This window comes from Tachyglossus aculeatus, chromosome 27 (assembly GCF_015852505.1).
Source record: "Tachyglossus aculeatus isolate mTacAcu1 chromosome 27, mTacAcu1.pri, whole genome shotgun sequence".
In the NCBI taxonomy this organism is placed as follows: Eukaryota; Metazoa; Chordata; class Mammalia; order Monotremata; family Tachyglossidae; genus Tachyglossus; species Tachyglossus aculeatus.
The window spans coordinates 2857920-2876314 of record NC_052092.1 but is presented as its reverse complement, the minus strand read 5'-3'; the positions used below and the strand labels follow the sequence as shown (position 1 = coordinate 2876314).

Below are 18395 nucleotides of genomic sequence, written 5' to 3'. Positions count from 1 at the left end.
AATGCCATCATCATCATTCTTATTAGAACAGTGCTTGGCACATAGTAAGCGCTTAACAAATGCCATCATCATCATCATCATTAGAACAGTGCTTGGCACATAGTAAGCGCTTAACAAATGCCAACATCATTCTTATTAGAACAGTGCTTCGCACATTGTAAGCGCTTAACAAGTGTCATTATCATCATTATTACTAGAACAGTGCTTGGCACATAGTAAGTGCTTAACATGCCATTAGTATTATTAGAACAGTGCTTGGCACATAGTAAGCACTTAAATATCATCATCATTATTATTAGAACAGTGCTTGGCACATAGTAAGTGCTTAACAAATGTCATCACGATCATTATTAGAACAGTACTTGACACATAGTAAGGGCTTAACAAATGTCATCATTATTATTATTTTTATTATTATTAGAACAGTGCTTGGCACATAGTAAGCGCTTAACAAATGCCATCATCATCATTATTATTATTATTAGAACAGTGCTTGGCACATAGTAAGCGCTTAACAAATGCCATCATCATTATTATTATTCTTATTGGAACAGTGCTTGGCACATAGTAAGCGCTTAACAAATGCCATCATCATCCACCCTCCTTTTCCAGAAGGGGTAACTGAGGCCCAGAGAAGTGAAACGACTTGCCCAGGGTCACCCGGCAGACAGGTGGCGGGGCCGGGATTCGAACCCGCGACCTCAGAGGCCACATTGGTTCCCTCGCCGCCTTCTTCAAGCTGTCTTTTTCCCGCCATCGCGGCCCGAGGACGTCTTACGTCACACGCTCCTGCGTCATCACGCTTGAGGCGTGGCTGTGGGGGGGGGGCAGACGATCCGTCGGGCGCGTCCTCGGCTCGCGCAGGCGCACGTTCTTGGTCCTCGGCTCGCGCATGCGTATGAACACGGGCCCGTGGGCCGCTGGAGAGTGCTGTGTTGCAGTTCTTGCGTCCATTCATTCAGTCATTCAGTTGTATTTATTGAGCGCTTACTGTGCGCGGAGCACTGTACTAAGCGCTTGGGAAAGTACAGTTCGGCAACAGAGACAGTCCCTACCCAACAACTATTTGCTAAGCGCTTACTATGTTCCAGGCACTGTATTAAGCGAGGGGGTGCTAATCCCGCCTCCCTCACTTAATAATAATGGTATTTGTTAAGCGCTTACTATGTCCAAAGCACTGTTCTAAGCGCTGGAGGGATACAAGATGATTAGTTTGTCCCATGTGGGGTTCACGGTCTTAATCCCTATTTTCCAGATGAGGTAACTGAGGCCCAGCGAAGCTTAGTGACTTACTCATAGTCGCACAGCTGACAATTGGTGGAGCTGGGATTTGAACCCATGACCTCTGACTCCCAAGCCAGTACTTTTTCCACTGAGCCATGCTGCCTCTCACCCAGCCACTTGTCGGCTGGGTGACCTTGGGCAAATCACTTCTCTTCTCTGGGCCTCAGTTGCCTCATCTGTAAAATGGGGATTGAGGCTGTGATCCCCATGAGGGACGGGGACTGTGTCCAACCTGGTTACCTTGTATCTACCCCAGTGGTTAGAAGCACATAGTAAGCGCTTAACAAATACCATTATTATTATTACTAATAATAATAATAATGGCATTTATTAAGCGCTTACTATGTGCAAAGCACCCTTCTAAACGCTGGGGAGGTTACAAAGTGATCAGGTTGTCCCACATGGGGCTCACAGTCTTCATCCCCATTTTTCAAAAGAGGGAACTGAAGCACAGAGAAGTTAAGTGACTTGCCCAAAGTCACACAGCGGAGAATTGGTGGAGCCGGGATTTGAACCCATGACCTCTGACTCCAAAGCCCGTGCTCTTTCCACTGATCCATGCTTCTTCTACTAGGTCACAGAATAAGTATTATTATTATTATTACCATTATTGTTATTATTGAGAGGCTGGATTAGAACCCATGACTTCTGACCCCCAAGCCCCTGCTCTGGCCACTCGGCCATGCTGCTTCTACTAGGCCACAGAGTAAGCACTTAACAAATACCATAATTTTTATTAATGCCCCTTTTATAGGTGATGTAGTGAAGCACAGAATAGTGAAGCGATTTGCCCGAGGTCACACAGCAGAGAAGTGGCAGAATGGGGATTAAATTCATTTATTCAGTTGAATTTATTAAATGCTTACTGTGTGCAGGGCACTGGGCCAAGCGTTTGGGAAAGTACAATACAGCAATAAAGAGTGGCAATCCCTGCCCACAAAGAGCTCGCATACATCAATACAAATAAACCGATATCAATATAAATAAATAAAATTACAGATATATACATAAGTGCTGTGGGGCAGGGAGAGGTGGGAAGAGCAACAGTAGCAAGTCAGAGTGACGCAGAAGGGAGTGAGAGATGAGGAAAAATGGGGAATAGTCTGGGAAGGCCTCTTGGAGGAGATGGGTCTTCAGTAAGGCTTTAAAGTGGGGGAAAGTCATTCATGATGATGGTATTTGTTAAATGCTTACTATGTGCCAACCACTGTTCTAAGCGCTGGGAGGGGCGTTACAAGGTAATCAGATTGTCCCACGTGGGGCTCACAGTCTTAATCCCCATTTTCCAGATGAGGTAACTGAGGCACAGAGAAGTTAAATGACTTGCCCAAAGTCACAAAGCTGATAAGTGGCGGAGGCAGATTGTCTGGCAGATCCTTCCGACTCCCAAGCCACGCTGCTTCCTAGCATCTCCATCATGAAAAAGCTTAGGCTGCCCCACCGTAGTCATCATTCAATCGTATTTATTGAGCACTCACTGTTCATTCATTCATTCATTCAATCGTATTTATTGAGCGCTTACTTTGTGCAGAGCACTGTACTAAGCGCTTGGGAAGAACAAGCTGGCAACATACAGAGACGGTCCCTACCCAACAACGGGCTCACAGTCTAGAAGGGGGAGACAGACAACAAAACATATTAACAAAATAAAATAAGTAGAATAGTAAATAGGTACAAGCAAAATAGAGCAATAAAGCTTACTATGTGCAAAGCACTGTTCTAAGCGCTGGGGAGGTTACAAGGTGATCAGGTTATCCTACGTGGGGCTCACGGTTTTAATCCCCATTTTACAGATGAGGGAATTGAGGCCCAGAGAAGTTGTGACTTGCCCAAAGTCACACAGCTAACAAGTGGCGGAACTGTGTGCAGAGCACTGTACTAAGCACTGTAGAGAGTGTGCAAGAACAATAAACAGACACAGTCCCTGCCCACAAGGAGCTTGCCCTCTGCCCCAGTCCCGGAGACAGTCTGGCAATTGTATTATTATTACTATTTTGTTATTTTGTTACTATTTCTTGAACTGTTTTCCCCAGCCATTTCCAGCAGATGCATTCATTTACACCCATTGTCAGTACTTCAGTGATTTCTTTATTTACTCTATCAATCAATCATTCAGTCGTATTTATTGAGCACTTACTGTGTGCAGAGCACTGTACTAAGCGCTTGGGAAGTACAAGTCGGCAACACATAGAGACAGTCCCTACCCAACAGCGGGCTCACAGTCTAGAAGGGGGAGACAGAGAACAAAACCAAACATATTAACTCTAGATGTTAATATTTTTCTGCCTGACTTCTCCATTAGAGAATAAGCTCCTTGGGGGCAGAGGATATGTCTCTTCTTTATCTTGTACTTTCCCAACTGTTTAGTGCAAGTATTAGGCCCAGTGGGTGCTCAATAGATACTATTGCTATTAGAAAAATATTTGTGATCTTCTTTTATTGTATAAAACTGGAAGCCTATTTTTGTAGAAAACTGAAGCAGCATGGCCTAGAGGATAGAGCATGGGCCTGAGAGTCAGAAGGACCTGGGTTCTAATCCCGGCTCTGCTACATGTCTGCTGTGTGACCTTTGGCAAGTCACTTCACTTCCCTAAACCTCAGTTACCTCATCTATGAAATGGGGATTATGCCTGTGAGCCCCATGTGGGACGTGGATTGTGTCCAACCCGATTGGTTTATATATCTACCCCAGTGCCGAGAAGCAGTGTGGCTCAGTGGAAAGAGCCCGGGCTTGGGAGTCAGGGGTCGTGGGTTCTAATCCCGGCTCCGCCCCTTGGCAGCTGTGTGACTTTGGGCAAGTCACTTAACTTCTCAGTGCCTCAGTTCCCTCATCTGTAAAATGGGGATGAAGACTGTGAACCCCACGGGGGACAACCTGATGACCTTGTATCTCCCCAGCGCTTAGAACAGGGCACATAATAAGCGCTTAACAAATACCATCATTATTATTATTAATTGGGTTACTCTGTGCCAGATGCCAGAGCCCCACATGGGACAACCTGATCAGCTTGTATCCCCCCAGCGCTTAGAACAGTGCTTCGCACATAGTAAGCACTTAACAAATACCATCATTATTATTATTAATACAGTGTCTGGCACATACTATTAAAAAAAGGCCTATATGTCCAATTCTGACAAATCAAGTTCATATAGGGTCTGCGCTATGATGGGAAGAGTTGGGATTCAGAAAACCCCTTCGGTAGTTTGAGGCTGAGTAACCCCCAAAGTGCCTGGCGGGATTTGCAATCTCGGAACATCGGGAACCTGACCCCAATAGATGTGGCTCGATGACATTGGTAGTGGTAGCAAACGTCCACAGGGGAGCAGCAGAGCCCAGAGGTTGCAAATCCAGTGCTAGCCATTGATCGATTTTGGTCAAGCCAATAATAACATTGATCTAGTGGAAAGAGAACAGGCCTGAGACTCAGAGGACTTGTGTTCTGCCACTTGTCTGCTGTGTGGCCTTGAGTGGGTCAGTACTCTGTGCTTCAGTTTCCCCATCTGTAAAATGCTGGATTCAATTCTCTTGGCCCCAGTGTGGGGAAAAAAAACTGAGTCCAACCTGATTATCTTATTATTATCTTGATTATTAACCTGATAACCTCATTGCTTAGCTCAGTGGCTGACATATAGTGTTTAACAAAAATCGCTATAATGATGATGTTGATGATGATGATGATGATGATGGTAGACTGAGCTGTTCTTGAGAATTGTGGGATGTATTCGGTCAGGGCAAATCTCAATTATGACATATCCTACTTGCCTGGATCATGTGTGCTGCCTAAGTAAAAAAAAATTCAAAGTATCTCAGCATATTGGTTGCTTCTGTCATAGCCTAAAAGTACTAGAACTTGAACCAAGGTATGGTCTGTGCCAATCCATCAGTGGCATTTATTGAGCACTTATTATGTGAAGAGCACTGTACTAAGCACTTGGGAGAGAACAATACAACAGTTAGCAGACTCGTTCCCTGCCCACAGTGAGTTTACAGGAGGAGACAGACATCAAAATAAATAAATAATATGTAATCTGTAACTTAAAGATAAGTACTTAAGTACTATGAGGTCTAGGATGGGGTGATTATCAAATGCCCAAAGGTCACAGATCCAACTGCATAGACGATGCAGAAGGGAGAGGGAGCCGGGAGGGAAAGAGCTTAACTGGGGAAGGCCTCTTGGAGAAGATATGACCTTAATAATGTTCTGAAGGTGGGGAGAGTGGTGGTCTGCAGAATATGGAGGGAAGAGGGATTGGGAAAGGGGATAGACGAGATAGGGGCACAGATGGTAAACTGGCACTAGAGGAGCAAAGTGTGCGGGCCGGGTTCTTTTTTAATGGCATTTATTAAGCGCTTACTATGTGCAAAGCACTGTTCTAAGCTCAGGGGAGGTTACAAGATGATCAGGTTGTCCCACGTGAGGCTCACAGTCTTCATCCCCATTTTACAGATGAGGGAACCGAGGCCCAGAGAAGTGAAGTGACTTGCCCAAAGTCACACAGCTGGCAAGTGGCGGAGCTGGGATTTGAACCCATGACCTCTGACTCCAAAGCCCGTTCTCTTTCCCCTGAGCCACACTGCTTCTTTTGTAGTAGATGGTGAGGGGAGGTAGGATGGGTCGAACTGATGGTAAATCGATGGTAAGGATTGCAGGGGGAGAAGGATGAGAGGTGGCACCTGGGCAGGACGGCAGAGATGGGGCCCCCTTTTACCTCACCTCCCTTCTCTTCTTCTACTGCCCAGGCGACATACTTCACTCCTCTAATGCCAGTCTCCTCACTGTACCGTGATCTCGTTTGTCTCGCCACCACCCCCTCGCCCTGTCTCTGGCCTGAAACGCCTTTCCCTCCTCATATCTGACAGACCAAAAGTCTCCCGACCTTCAAAGCCTTACTGAAGCCGCGTCTCCTCCAAGAGGCCTTCCCTGACTAAACCCTCTTTTCCTCTTCTACTCCCTTCTGCCTCGCTCCCTTTATTCATTCCCCCCACCAGCCCCATAACCACTCATGTTCATATCTGTAATTTCTTTATTTATATTCATGTCTTCTCCCACCGCCCTCCCCTAGATTGCACATTGTAATAATTATAATAATGGTATTTGTTAAGCGCTTACCATGAGCCAAGCACTGCTCTAAGCACTGGGGGAGATGCAGGGTAATCAGGTTATCCAACATGAAGCTCACAATCTTAATGCCCATTTTACAGATGAGGTCACTGAGGCACAGAGAAGTGAAGTAACTCGCCCTAAATCACACAGCTGACAAGTGGCAGAGCCGGGATTAGGACCCACGACCTCTGACTCCCAAGCCCTTTCCACTGAGCCATGCTGCTTCAGTGTACTCTCCAAGAGCTTAGTACAGTATTCTGCACAGGGTAAGCGCTCAATAAATACGATTGAGTGAATGAACTATAGCAGTTGATCTGTGGAGCCCAGTAGGTGGTAATAATAACAATGGTATTTGTTAAGCGTTTACTAGGTAGCGACTCAACAGCTCCCAGCTAGGGGAAATCCACAAATCCGTAAACCGAGATTAGCAAGTCATTAGAGCAACTGTCCGGAGTGAATGGGTGGGCGTTATCAGGTCGTTAGTTGTTAATGGGGGGATTGTTAAAACGGTGTTAGCACCTCGGTGAGTCGCTGTCCTGCTTCTTTGGCAGGGCGTCTGGATCCCGGTGGGCGAAGGATAGGGATGGTGGAGGGAATGGCGGTTCCTTTCTTGTGCAGTCCCAAACTCCCGGGACACGGTTGTGGGGAAGGAGGGGAATGAGGGTATCTATGTCTCCCCCGGTGCAGTTCCAGGCTTCCGGTGCCCGGGCTGGGGGCAAGGGTTACACCCTAGAGTTTGCACAATCAATACTGTTGTTATTATTATTATTATTATTACCCATCTGGTTGGAGATCTACCCCTCTCGACAAGGGACACAATCGTAGCAGCAGATGGTCATCCCCACCCCAGCTGTTTTCCTCAATCCAGGGGTGCAAGTTTCGCTGCAAACGGAACTTGGAACCTGAGCATTAAGAAAGGACAGATATACACACTCCCACCCAAACACACACACACACACACACACACACACACACGAGAGAGAGAGAGAGAGAGAGAGAGAGAGAGAGAGAGAGAGAGAGAAAAGTATTTAGCATTTGGAGGAATGGCCACGGGCTGATAATGCCCTCACACCCAGAATTGTCCCTTTCCTATCTAGCTGAAGCTGTTTTCCCAAATGATGACCTCTTCACTAATGGTCAAGCCATTGCCCACAAAAACCTCGCAATGGAACTCTCCCACCTTCACTTGGGTGAATTTAGCCAATCCACAAACTAGTGGATTGGTTAAATCCTGAGCTATTAGTATAACATAGCTCAGGATTTCCTGGCTGGTACCATCAGTATTTCTCAATCCCCGTCCCACACAGGACTCCCAGTTTTAATCCCCATTTTACAGATAAAGTAACCAAGGCATAGACAAGTGGCAGAGCCGGGACTAGAACCCAGGATCTTTCTGATTCCAAGTCCGTACTCTGTCGCCTAGGGAACTCTGCTTCTCGACACTCGCTGGGGAGAAGGGGAGGGGATGGAAGGAGATTGTTTTTTTCCTATGGCTCTGGAAATAGAAACAAGGACACAGGTGCAGACTTCCTCAGCAGGGACACTCCCCAGGGTCATTCTGGCCGTGGGGACCAGGAGTGGTCTCTGTTCGAGGAGATAGGGAAGGGAAAGGGCACCGTCCCGCCCTCTTCACTAACAAGAAAACCTGGAGCCTGCCAAAACATCTCTTCAACACCGTCTCCGACTCTGGGCCTATAAAAGCTCTCCCAACTCTCCGACCTGGGCTGGCCAGAACTTGTCAGGGAGAATCTGTGTGTGGTGGCATTTCAGCTGGCAAGGGGCATCCCTTTTGAAAGGGACCGGAGCAGCCGGGTGATCTGGGGGCTCAGCATCGTCCACAGCTCGGGGCAGGTTCAGAGCTACAGCTCTGAGACAGGGAGAAGCGGTTCGGATGCTGTTCCTCCTGCTGCTGTGGATTTGGCTCCTGACTCCTTCCGTCTCTGTATCCGGGAGCCAATGCTTCTTGCGCAGGGACTTTTCTCGGGGCTATTACAAAGATGGGGACTTGGTGATTGGAGGGCTCTTCTCTTTGAATGTATTTTTAGGTTTTCCACCAAGCTTTTCCAGGTACCCTTCTTGGTTTAATACAGAATTTGTGTAAGTGTCATTTTTCCTGTGTTGGGCTATTCGGGCTGAAGGGGATGAGCAGGGAATTGCTTCTGTTCTCTGATCGATGGAGAGGCTGGAGGATGGTCTGACCTTGCCATTGTTGCTGTTTTTACTGAGCAGCCGTGAGAGAGATCTCTCTGTTCCATCGTTTCTCTGTGGTTTTCCTCTGTTCTCCGAGAAAGGGGTGGTTTTCCAATGCCAGAGGGCAGACAGCAGCATCTGCAGGGCATTATGGCCGTTTCTCAACCGTCCCCCAGTCCGTGGCTTAGTGATACAAAGATAGCCTCGCTCTCCCTTCCGGCGCTTGGATCTGCTCCCTTTATTCATCCCTCCTGACTTCATCCCCAAATAATAATAATAATAATAATAATGGCATTTGTTACGCGCTAACTATGTGCCAAGCACGGTTCTAAGCGCTGGTTGGGGGCGGGGGGATACAAGGTGATCAGGTTGTCCCACGTGGGGGTCACAGTCTTCACCCCATTTTCCAGATGAAGGAACTGAGGCACAGAGAAGTTAAGTGACTTGCCCAGAGTCATACACCTGAAAAATGGCAGGTCCAGGATTAGAACCCATGACCTCTAATTCCCAAGTCCGTGTTCTTTCCACTGAGCCACGCTGCCAAAGCTCGTATGTCCATATCCGTGATTGTTTGACTTACAGTACTGTCGGTCTCCCCCTCTAGAAGATAAACTCGTTTCGTCCAGGGAACGTGTCTACCAAGTCCGATACAATATATTCATTCAGTAGTATTTATTGAGCGCTTATTGTGTGCAGAGCACTACTTGGGAAGTACAGATGGGCAACATAAAAAGACGGTCCCTACCCAACAACGGGCTCACAGTCTAGAAAGGACTAGAAGGGTCCCAACTTAGCCCCTCATTGCAAGATGCAGTTCTCACCCACTCTTCCAAGCCCTTAGTCCAGTGCTCTGCACACAGTAAGAGCTCACTAAATACAATTGATGGAGAGACTGAGTGTATGAATGATGGGATGATGTTTCTGCCTAATGTGCAAAGACCCCAGGAACCCACACCTCTATGGCCCTGATTCCCCCTTCCTCCCTAAATATTCCGATCCCCAGCTCTTAGCCTCTGGCCAGGCAGATCCTCACGTCACCCCGAAACCCTTTTACACTGGGGAAGGGGTCGAGTCCCGATTTTCCCCCCTTTCCTTATAGCCGCACTGCCAAACACTACCACCACGTCCTGGCCCTGGTGTTTGCCGTGGAGCAGATCAACAAAGACCCCAGCCTCCTGCCCAACATCTCCCTGGGATTCCACATCTCCGATAATTTATTTCGGGAGAGGCTGGCCGTGGAGCAGTCTCTGATCCTGCTCTCGGGCGCGGGCCGGACAGTTCCCAATTACAACTGCGAGGGGCGAAGCAAGCTTGTGGCCGTCATCGGCGGGGTCAAATCCTCCTTGTCCATTGCCGGTGCCAATATGCTCGGATTCCACAAGATCCCCCAGGTAAGAGACCTCAGCTCGATCCCAATTAGTGTCCTTAAAGACTCTCTGAGGAGGGAAAAGGTGACCAAACTCTTAACCTGTGTCTCTGCTTCCTCCAAAATCCATATCCCTTAATCTCTTTCCACACACCCAGGTCTGGACAGTCACTTCGGGGATTTCGGAAACTTTCTGCAGGTTCCCAGAGTCGTGGTTTCTGGCCCGCCATTTCTCTATCTGGAAATCTCCGATATCAGTGTGTTTCTTACATTAGTTTATGTCTTCCTGCCTTTCCTCGGCTCCTTTGGTTCCAGATTCTCCTGGGTGACTAATCCGATGTGAAAAATTAGTGTGGTTGAAGAGGGAGAGGCTGGAAATCCGTTTACTTTGCTGGAATCCTCGTTTCCCAATCTTCCCTCTGGGTGGGATGGAGAAGAGGGAACGGAGGCTTTCTCGAGGATTCGGCAATCCGGGTCCGGTTTCAGGGATCCGGGTGGACAACGAGGGTTCCAAGGTGAAATGGCCTTCGGGGGTGACTGCGCCCTCGGTGACCTTAGGATGAGCAAATTCCTCCGAGAGGGTCAAGGGCGGACCTCGCGGCTGCCGAGCCCTGGCCTGACTTTGCCATGGCTCCGAATGGGGCCCATGAAGGGCGCGGGACCAGAATAATAATATTAATCATTGTGGTATTTGTTAAGCGCTTACAATGTACCCCGCACTGTACTAAGCTCCGGGCACTGTACTAAACGCTGGTCACTGAACCTGCCCCAGGGTCGAAATCCTCAGTAAAACCCAACCTTTCCCCGTCGGCCCGGGTCACTGCTGGGAATTTGAGGGGGAAAGGTTCTGTATTTCAGTCAAACCGAGGCAGAATCCTCTCCGGAATGTTTAGGATGATCAGTCAGTTTCTCGGATCATTTCCCCCGATTTTCAGACTGAAGCTCAGAGAAGCAGATCTGCTCCATTGGGTCCGAGCTAAGGGGATAGAATCCGGGACTGGGAGTCTGAGGGTCATGGGTTCTAATCCTGCCTCTGCCGCTTGTCTGCAGTGTGACCTTGGACAAAGTCACTTCACTTCTCTGTGCCTCGGTTACCTCGTCTGTAAAATGGGGCTGGAAACTGTGAGCCCCACGTGGGACAGGAACTGTGTCCAACCCGATTTGCTTGTATCCACCCCAGTGCTTAGTACAGTGCCCGGCACATAGTAAGCACTTAACAAATACCATAATTATTATCGTCTCTCTGGTCAGTTTCGTCGTCTTTCATCCTTAATCCACATCAGTTAAATTCCATTTTTCTATGCCTTGTAACATGGACTAGTAAGTCTTCCCCACTGTGGAATGGACAGTGAAAGCATTGAGGGGGATTTGGCAGATTAAAAATATTACCTTGAAATCAAGTTCAATCTTTGCTGACATTGTTTTCTACGTATCTCCAATTCCTGACTTTGAAACTGTTACTGAGCTGAGTTGTTTTCTACCCAGATCACCTACGGCCCCTTTGATGTCGCCCTGAGGGATCCCGTGCTGTTTCCCTCTCTCTACCAGATGGTCCCCAGGGACACCGCTCAGCAGAGGGGAATAGTCCGGTTGTTGGTGCATTTTGGCTGGACTTGGGTCAGCCTGATTGTCTCCAATAACGTTCAAGGTGAAACATTCGCCCGGGACCTGAGGGGAGAGATGGCCAAACACGGTGTCTGTGTGGCCTTAACAGAACAGATTCCTGAAACTAAATACTATGGAACATTGGAAATAAGGCATTTGTATGCTAAAATGAATGTTAATTCAGCCAACGTGGCCATTATCTACGGTGACATAGACTCACTCATCTTGTTCAAATGGGCTCTCAGTTTGGCTGATGAATCCGGGAAGATTTGGATCATCACAGCTCACTGGGACGTCTCCATCAGGATTGATTACGAACTGCAAGATGATGCCTTCTGTGGCTCCTTGTCATTTTCCACCCACACCAGTGAGATTCCTAAATTCAAAGATTTTATCCAGACGGTTAACCCTTTGAAATACCCCGATGACATTTACCTCAAGAATTTCTGGGAGGCTTATCTACGTTGCAAATTTCCTGTCCGAAGCTATGTACCAGAAAGGGTGAAGGTCTGCCAGGGAAATGAAAGCTACAAAAAAATTCCTGAAATATTTATGGATTTGCAGCTGTCAGGCGTGAGTTACACCGTATACAGTGCTGTGAACGCAGTGGCCCGTGTACTCCACGAAATGCTCTTATTTAGATCAGAAACGGAAATGTCAGAGACAGGAGACACCATGAGTCTTCCATCATGGCAGGTAGGTTTCCCCCACAGTCCTCTGGGCCAGAGCATCAGATTCCCTCACGGGAGGGTCTGTGCCTTATCATCCTTCTCTGTGCCTCAGTTACCTCATCTGTAAAATGGGGATTAAGACTGTGAGCCCCCTATGGGACAACCTGATCACCTTGTAACCTCCCCAGCGCTTAGAACAGTGCTTTTTGCACATAGTAAGCGCTTAATAAATGCCATTATCATTATTATTTTATGATGGCATTTATTAAACGCTTACTATGTGCAAAGCACTGTCCCTGTGAGCCCGTCCAGAGGTTGGTAGAACCAGAACGGCTTGTGTGAGAAGTGAGGATTTGCAAATGGTCATTCTGTTTAGACTTTCATTCTCAGAAATTCCTTGGCTTCTCGTGTCACCTTGGCTCTTCGGCGCTCCAAGTCTGACCATACTCTTTCCCGGGGGCCCAGGCAACTGTCTCGACTAGCTAGCCCTCTAAACTAAGGTCCTTGTGGTCCGGGAATGTGTCTGCGTACTCCGTGGTACAGTGCTTTCCCAAATCCTTAGGGCAGTGCTCCGCATGGATTAAGTGCTGACTATATGCCATTGATTGATTAAGCCGTTCAATAGGGAACAACTAAGAGAAGCAGTGTGACCTAGCTAAAAGAGCATGGACTTGGGAGTCAGAGGACTTGGTTTCTAATTTTGGCTCCACCACTTATCTGCTATGTGACCTCGGGCAAGTGAAGTAGCTTCCCTCTGCTTCAGTTACCTCATCTGTAAAATGGGGATTAAGACTGTGAGCCCTTTGTGAGACAGGTTCTACATCAAACATTACCTCACGTCTACTCCAGCGCTTGGTACAGTGCTTGTCACGTAGTAATCGCTTAACAAATACCGCTAAATTAAACTCTAAGGAGATGGGAAAGGAAAACCCGGTGGGTCAGAGAGGGGCTCCTCTCCTTCTAAGTTTCCATGGAGGGGAGATAGGTGAAGGTAGCTCTGGCCCTGGTGAGGAGGGAGGAATCAGTAGTGCCCCACAATGCAGGGGTGGACAAAGGATCTGCCCATTCCCACACCATGATGGGCATTTCTCTCCCTGTCAGCTCCACTCCTTCCTGAATCAGCACCGGTTCAACACCAGCACTGGGGACGAGCGACATTTTGGTGGAAACACCCAGGCCGTCCCGAGCTTTGACATTCTGAACTTTCGCAGAACTGGATACTTTACCTGCAAGAGGATGAAGGTGGGAGAATTTAACACCCGGGCTCCTTTGGGGAGCGACTTCACCATTAATGAAAAGGCCATCAGGTGGAACGACGATTTCGAAGAGGTGAGGAACGTGGCAATTTGGGGTGCGGGCCTCTCTCAGACGGACCAGCCAATGGCCATTTCCAGGTTTTCCAGGAAGGTTTGGGGATGCCTTCATTTCGCGGGACAAGTATTCTTCCCTCTTCCTCTGATTTGAGTGTGCTTACTTGATGGGTAATCCCTAAACCTTCTGTTGGGCTTCGATGTTGGCAAACCAACTCTCATCACTTTTAGGGGTGAGTGAGGGACAGGGAATCGTCAGCATTTCAAGGTCTAGGTTAGTTCCAACCCCTTGGCCCCAACAACGTCTTAATTCCAGGCCTCACAGGGTGAAGGTAGAATCCAGATTCTTTCCATGAGACTGCACTGCCTCTCTATTCTACTCTACCTTTGTGGGACAGGGACTGTGTCCACCCCGATATACCTGTATCCACCCCAGCGCTTAGTACAGTGCCTGGCACACAGTATGCGCTTAAGAAATACCAGAATTATAACTATCATTAACTCTCTGCAGCACGATGTGGTATATGCCACGTTTTCTCCCAACCTCTCTACACCTTCTCACCCTCCCCACACCCAAAAGGGAGGTCTTGATTGGAAGTGAGTTTAGGTAGGTGACAACCCTCATCCCCTGAGAAGCAGGTGGCTTAGTGGAAAGAGCACGGGAGTCAGAGGTCGTGGGTTCTAATCCTTACTCCACTGCTTGTCAGCTGTGTGACTTTGGGCAAGTCACTTAAATTCTTTGTGCCTCTGTTACCTCATCCGTAAAATGGGGATTAAGACTGTGACCCCCACGCGGGACAACCTGATTACCTTGTATCTACCCCAGCGCTTAGAACAGTGCTTGGCACATAGAAAGCACTTAACAAACGCTATTATTATTATTATTATTATTATTATTATTATTATTATCCCTCGCTCCTGCATAAGCACGTCCTACCTCATCTGTTTTTGCCTGTCTCACCTTCCCCCATGGAGCAGGATCGATGAAGCAGACTCTCAAATCAGTCTTTTTAAGGGTAAGGATTGACAGGAATGACTCCCTTTATCATCAACCCTCAAATGAGACCCACAGCGCACCCTAAACGGTCTCCACTTCTCTGAATCGAGTCACCTTTGACAGATGTTGTTTGGGAGTCTGCAAAATGTCCTCAAATTAGATGGTGGGCACCTGAAGGAGGACAACCCTGATAGTGATGGTCCCCAGATTCCCCCAACTCGCACATACGGATTCCTGTAGTCCCTAAATATGGGATCTCAGGCTGGACAGGTCAGGGTGAGCTGGATTGGAGTTGAGGAGGTAATGGCAACTGAACTAGGGATTCTCAGCGTGAGTATTTCCTTGTTTCTATGTTCAGTGGTTGATGAAGTGATGTGAAAGCTCATCCCATGGTTTACAATCTTTCGAAAGAAAAAGCACAAGGTATTAAAAATAGACATACGGGTTGAATGCTTTAGGGACTTTGCCGACACAATTCTCAGTAAAGAAGATACAATACTACCCAAAGGGCCAAGCACATTCTCGCCATTTCTCAGTGCTCCCGAAATCTGCTTCCCCTCACCCCCACCCCCTTTCTCTTCTCTAAGTCATTCTTTTTCTTTGTGTTGTTCCTTCCCCACCTGAATGCTCAGACCCCCCGATCTGTGTGCAGCAATAGCTGCCTCCCTGGATACAGAAAAGCAGCTAGGGAGGACAAGGCGGTCTGCTGCTACGATTGTGCCCCATGCCCAGAGGGCGAGATCTCCAACCAGACAGGTAAGGGTCTGCAGGAGGGTCGCCCACTGTAGTAGTGGCCAAATGAGGTCAGTGGCTCTGATACTTCGCTTGAGGAAGTACAAAACAGCAATAACGAGAGACAATCCCTACCCACAGCGAGCTCACAGTCTAGCTTAGTGAAAAGCCTGGGGGATATCTGGGCGATATCGACTGAAAACATTATCCCTTTCAGATGCAGCAGAGTGTGTGAAGTGCCCTGAAGATGATTATCCAAATCCAAAGAAAGACCGCTGCCTTCCTAAAGTCATCACTTTCCTCTCCTATGACGAGCCTCTGGGCATCGTGCTGGTTTGTTCGGCTCTTTCCTTCTCCCTGATCACAGCCCTGACTTTGGGGATTTTCATCCGGCAACGAAACACGCCCATCGTCAGAGCCAACAACCGCGGCCTCAGCTACATCCTCCTCGTCTCCCTCGTGCTCTCCTTCCTCTGCTCCCTCATCTTCATCGGCCGCCCCAGTACAGCGTCCTGCGTCCTCCGACAAACTGCCTTCGGCATCATATTCTCCGTGGCCGTGGCTTCGGTGCTGGCCAAAACCATCACAGTGGTCCTGGCCTTCCGGGCCACCAAGCCGGGGAGCAGGTTCCGGGGATGGATGGGTCCCCGAATATCTAACTTTGTCGTCCTCGTCTGCTCCTTGATCCAAGTGACCATCTGCGGGGTCTGGTTGGGGACCTCTCCCCCTTTCCCTGACTCCAACACGCAGGCTGAGTTTGGCCACATCGTTCTTGAGTGCAACGAGGGCTCCATCACCGCCTTCTACTGCGTCCTGGGCTACATGGGCTTCCTGGCCCTGGTGAGTTTCACGGTGGCCTTTCTGGCCCGGAATCTGCCAGACACGTTCAACGAGGCCAAATTCATCACGTTCAGCATGCTGGTGTTCTGCAGCGTCTGGATCTCCTTCCTGCCCACCTACCTGAGCACCAAGGGCAAGGCCATGGTGGCCGTGGAGATCTTCTCCATCTTGGCCTCCAGCGCTGGGCTCCTGGGCTGTATCTTTGGGCCCAAGGTCTATGTGATCGTGCTGAGACCGGACAGGAACACCCGGGACCAGTTACTGAGGAAACGTAATATCGGCATTCTATCCCCTTGATATTTCTCCCACATACTAGTGCAAAGTAAACTCATGTTCCCCTCCGTCCCTTATCACAATTTAGGTTTTGGAAGGTCCCCATTTTGTTCTAACTCTGATGAGCCATTGAGTCATTTCCGATTCATAGCGACTCTATGGATATATTTTCCCCAGAACATCATATCTACTGCCTTAAATCGTAATCTTGCTAACGGGTCTTTCGTTATCATTGTTGTGGTTTCTATCCATCTAGCTGCTGATCAGCCTCTTCTACATTTTCCTTGGACTTTTCCTAGCATTAATGTCTTCTTTAGAGAAAAAATGTCCTCCTGATGATGTGTCCGAAATATGCTGATCTAAGTCTGGTCGTTTAGCCTTCCAAAGACCACACTGGTTTAATTTGCTCCAAAACCAATCTGTTTGTTATTTGGGCAGCCCATGGTATTTGCAAAAGCTTCTTCCAGCTCCACATTTCCAAAGAATATATTCTTTTGCTATCCTGTTTTTCACTTTCCAGCATTCAGATCCATACAGTGTCACTGGAAACACCTTAGAATTGATCATTTGTATTTTTGTAGCAATTCTTACTCCAGCACATAGTTTTTTCAAGGCTTTCCATAGCAAGTCTTCCTAACATTAATCTTCGGCGTATTCCTTGTGGGTTCCTTAATTTTTGAATATATATCTCAGGAGAGAAAAATTGTCAACGATTTAAATAGTCTCTCCATCCTCAATCAATCAATCAATCGTATTTATTGAGCGCTTACTGTGTGCAGAGCACTGTACTAAGCGCTTGGGAAGTACAAGTTGGCAACATATACAGTCCCTACCCAACAGTGGGCTCACAGTCTAGAAGGGGGAGACAGAGAACAAAACCAAACATATTAACAAAATAAAATAAATAGAATAGATATGTACAAGTAAAATAAATAAATGGAGTATTAAATATGTACAAACATATATACAGGTACTGTGGGGAAGGGAAGGAGGTAAAACGGGGGGGATGGAGAGGGGACGAGGGGGAGGGGAAGGAGGGGGCTCAGTGTGGGAAGGCTTCCTGGAGGAGGTGAGCTCTCAGTAGGGCCTTGAAGGGAGGAAGAGAGCTAGCTTGGCGGATGGGCAGAGGGAGGGCATTCCAGGCCTGGGGGATGATGTGGGCCGGGGGTCGACGGCGGAATAGGCGAGAACGAGGCACGGTGAGGAGACTAGCGGCAGAGGAGCGGAGGGTGCGGGCTGGGTTGGAGAAGGAGAGAAGGGACGTGAGGTAGGAGGGGGCGAGGTGATGGAGAGCCTTGAAGCCGAGGGTGAGGAGTTTCTGCCTGATTCGCAGATTGATTGGTAGCCACTGGAGATTTTTGAGAAGGGGAGTAACATGCCCAGAGCGTTTCTGGACAAAGACAATCCGGGCAGCGGCGTGAAGTATGGATTGAAGTGGGGAGAGACAAGAGGATGGGAGATCAGAGAGGAGGCTGATGCAGTAGTCCAGACGGGATAGGATGAGAGTTTGAACGAGCAGGGTAGCGGTTTGGATGGAGGGGAAAGGGCGGATCTTGGCGATGTTGCATAGCTGAGACCGGCAGGTTTTGGTGATGGCTCGGATGTGAGGGGTGAACGAGAGAGCGGTTTCGAGGATGACACCAAGGTTGCGGGCTTGTGAGACGGGAAGAATGATAGTGCCGTCAATAGTGATGGGAAAGCCATGGGTTTAAATCCCGGCTCCTCCAACTGTCAGCTGTGTGACTTGGGCAAGTCACAACTTTTCTGTGCCTCAGTACCTCATCTGTAAAATGGGGATTAAAACTGTGAGCTCCCCGTGGTACAACCTGATCACCTTGTTACCTCCCCAGAGCTTAGAACAGTGCTTTGCACATAGTAAGCGCTTAATAAATGCCATCATTATTATTATTCATTTCCAAGCAAAGTAAAAGGGATCTTGCTTCTCTTCCTCGTTTTGTTGGGTGCTGGTTGGACCAAACCATTTGGGGACGAGAGTGAGAGTGGGAGAAAATTCCATTTACT

At 48.1% G+C, this 18395-nt stretch overlaps 1 protein-coding gene across 1 annotated transcript; it reads left to right on the top strand.

Annotated features, from left to right (window-relative positions):
* The first annotated feature begins 8280 nt into the window (after nt 1-8280).
* LOC119946507 (vomeronasal type-2 receptor 26-like) lies at nt 8281-16720 on the top strand. Its single transcript, XM_038767862.1, has 6 exons — nt 8281-8486; nt 9679-9970; nt 12115-12246; nt 13323-13550; nt 15161-15284; nt 15478-16720. Exons 1-6 carry the CDS (start codon nt 8281-8283, stop codon nt 16395-16397), a joined length of 1902 nt encoding a protein of 633 aa, XP_038623790.1. The 3' UTR covers nt 16398-16720.
* Nucleotides 16721-18395: the final 1675 nt, after the last annotated feature.

What these genes read in the sequence shown, in the direction of transcription:
- LOC119946507 (XM_038767862.1), top strand. Translation starts at nt 8,281, where the DNA reads ATGCTGTTCCTCCTGCTGCTGTGGATTTGGCTCCTGACTCCTTCCGTC. An exon ending in TGGTTTAATACAGAATTTGT is followed by an intron (nt 8,487 to 9,678) that starts GTAAGTGTCATT and finishes CTTTCCTTATAG; the next exon opens with CCGCACTGCCAAACACTACC. An exon ending in CGAGATCTCCAACCAGACAG is followed by an intron (nt 15,285 to 15,477) that starts GTAAGGGTCTGC and finishes TATCCCTTTCAG; the next exon opens with ATGCAGCAGAGTGTGTGAAG.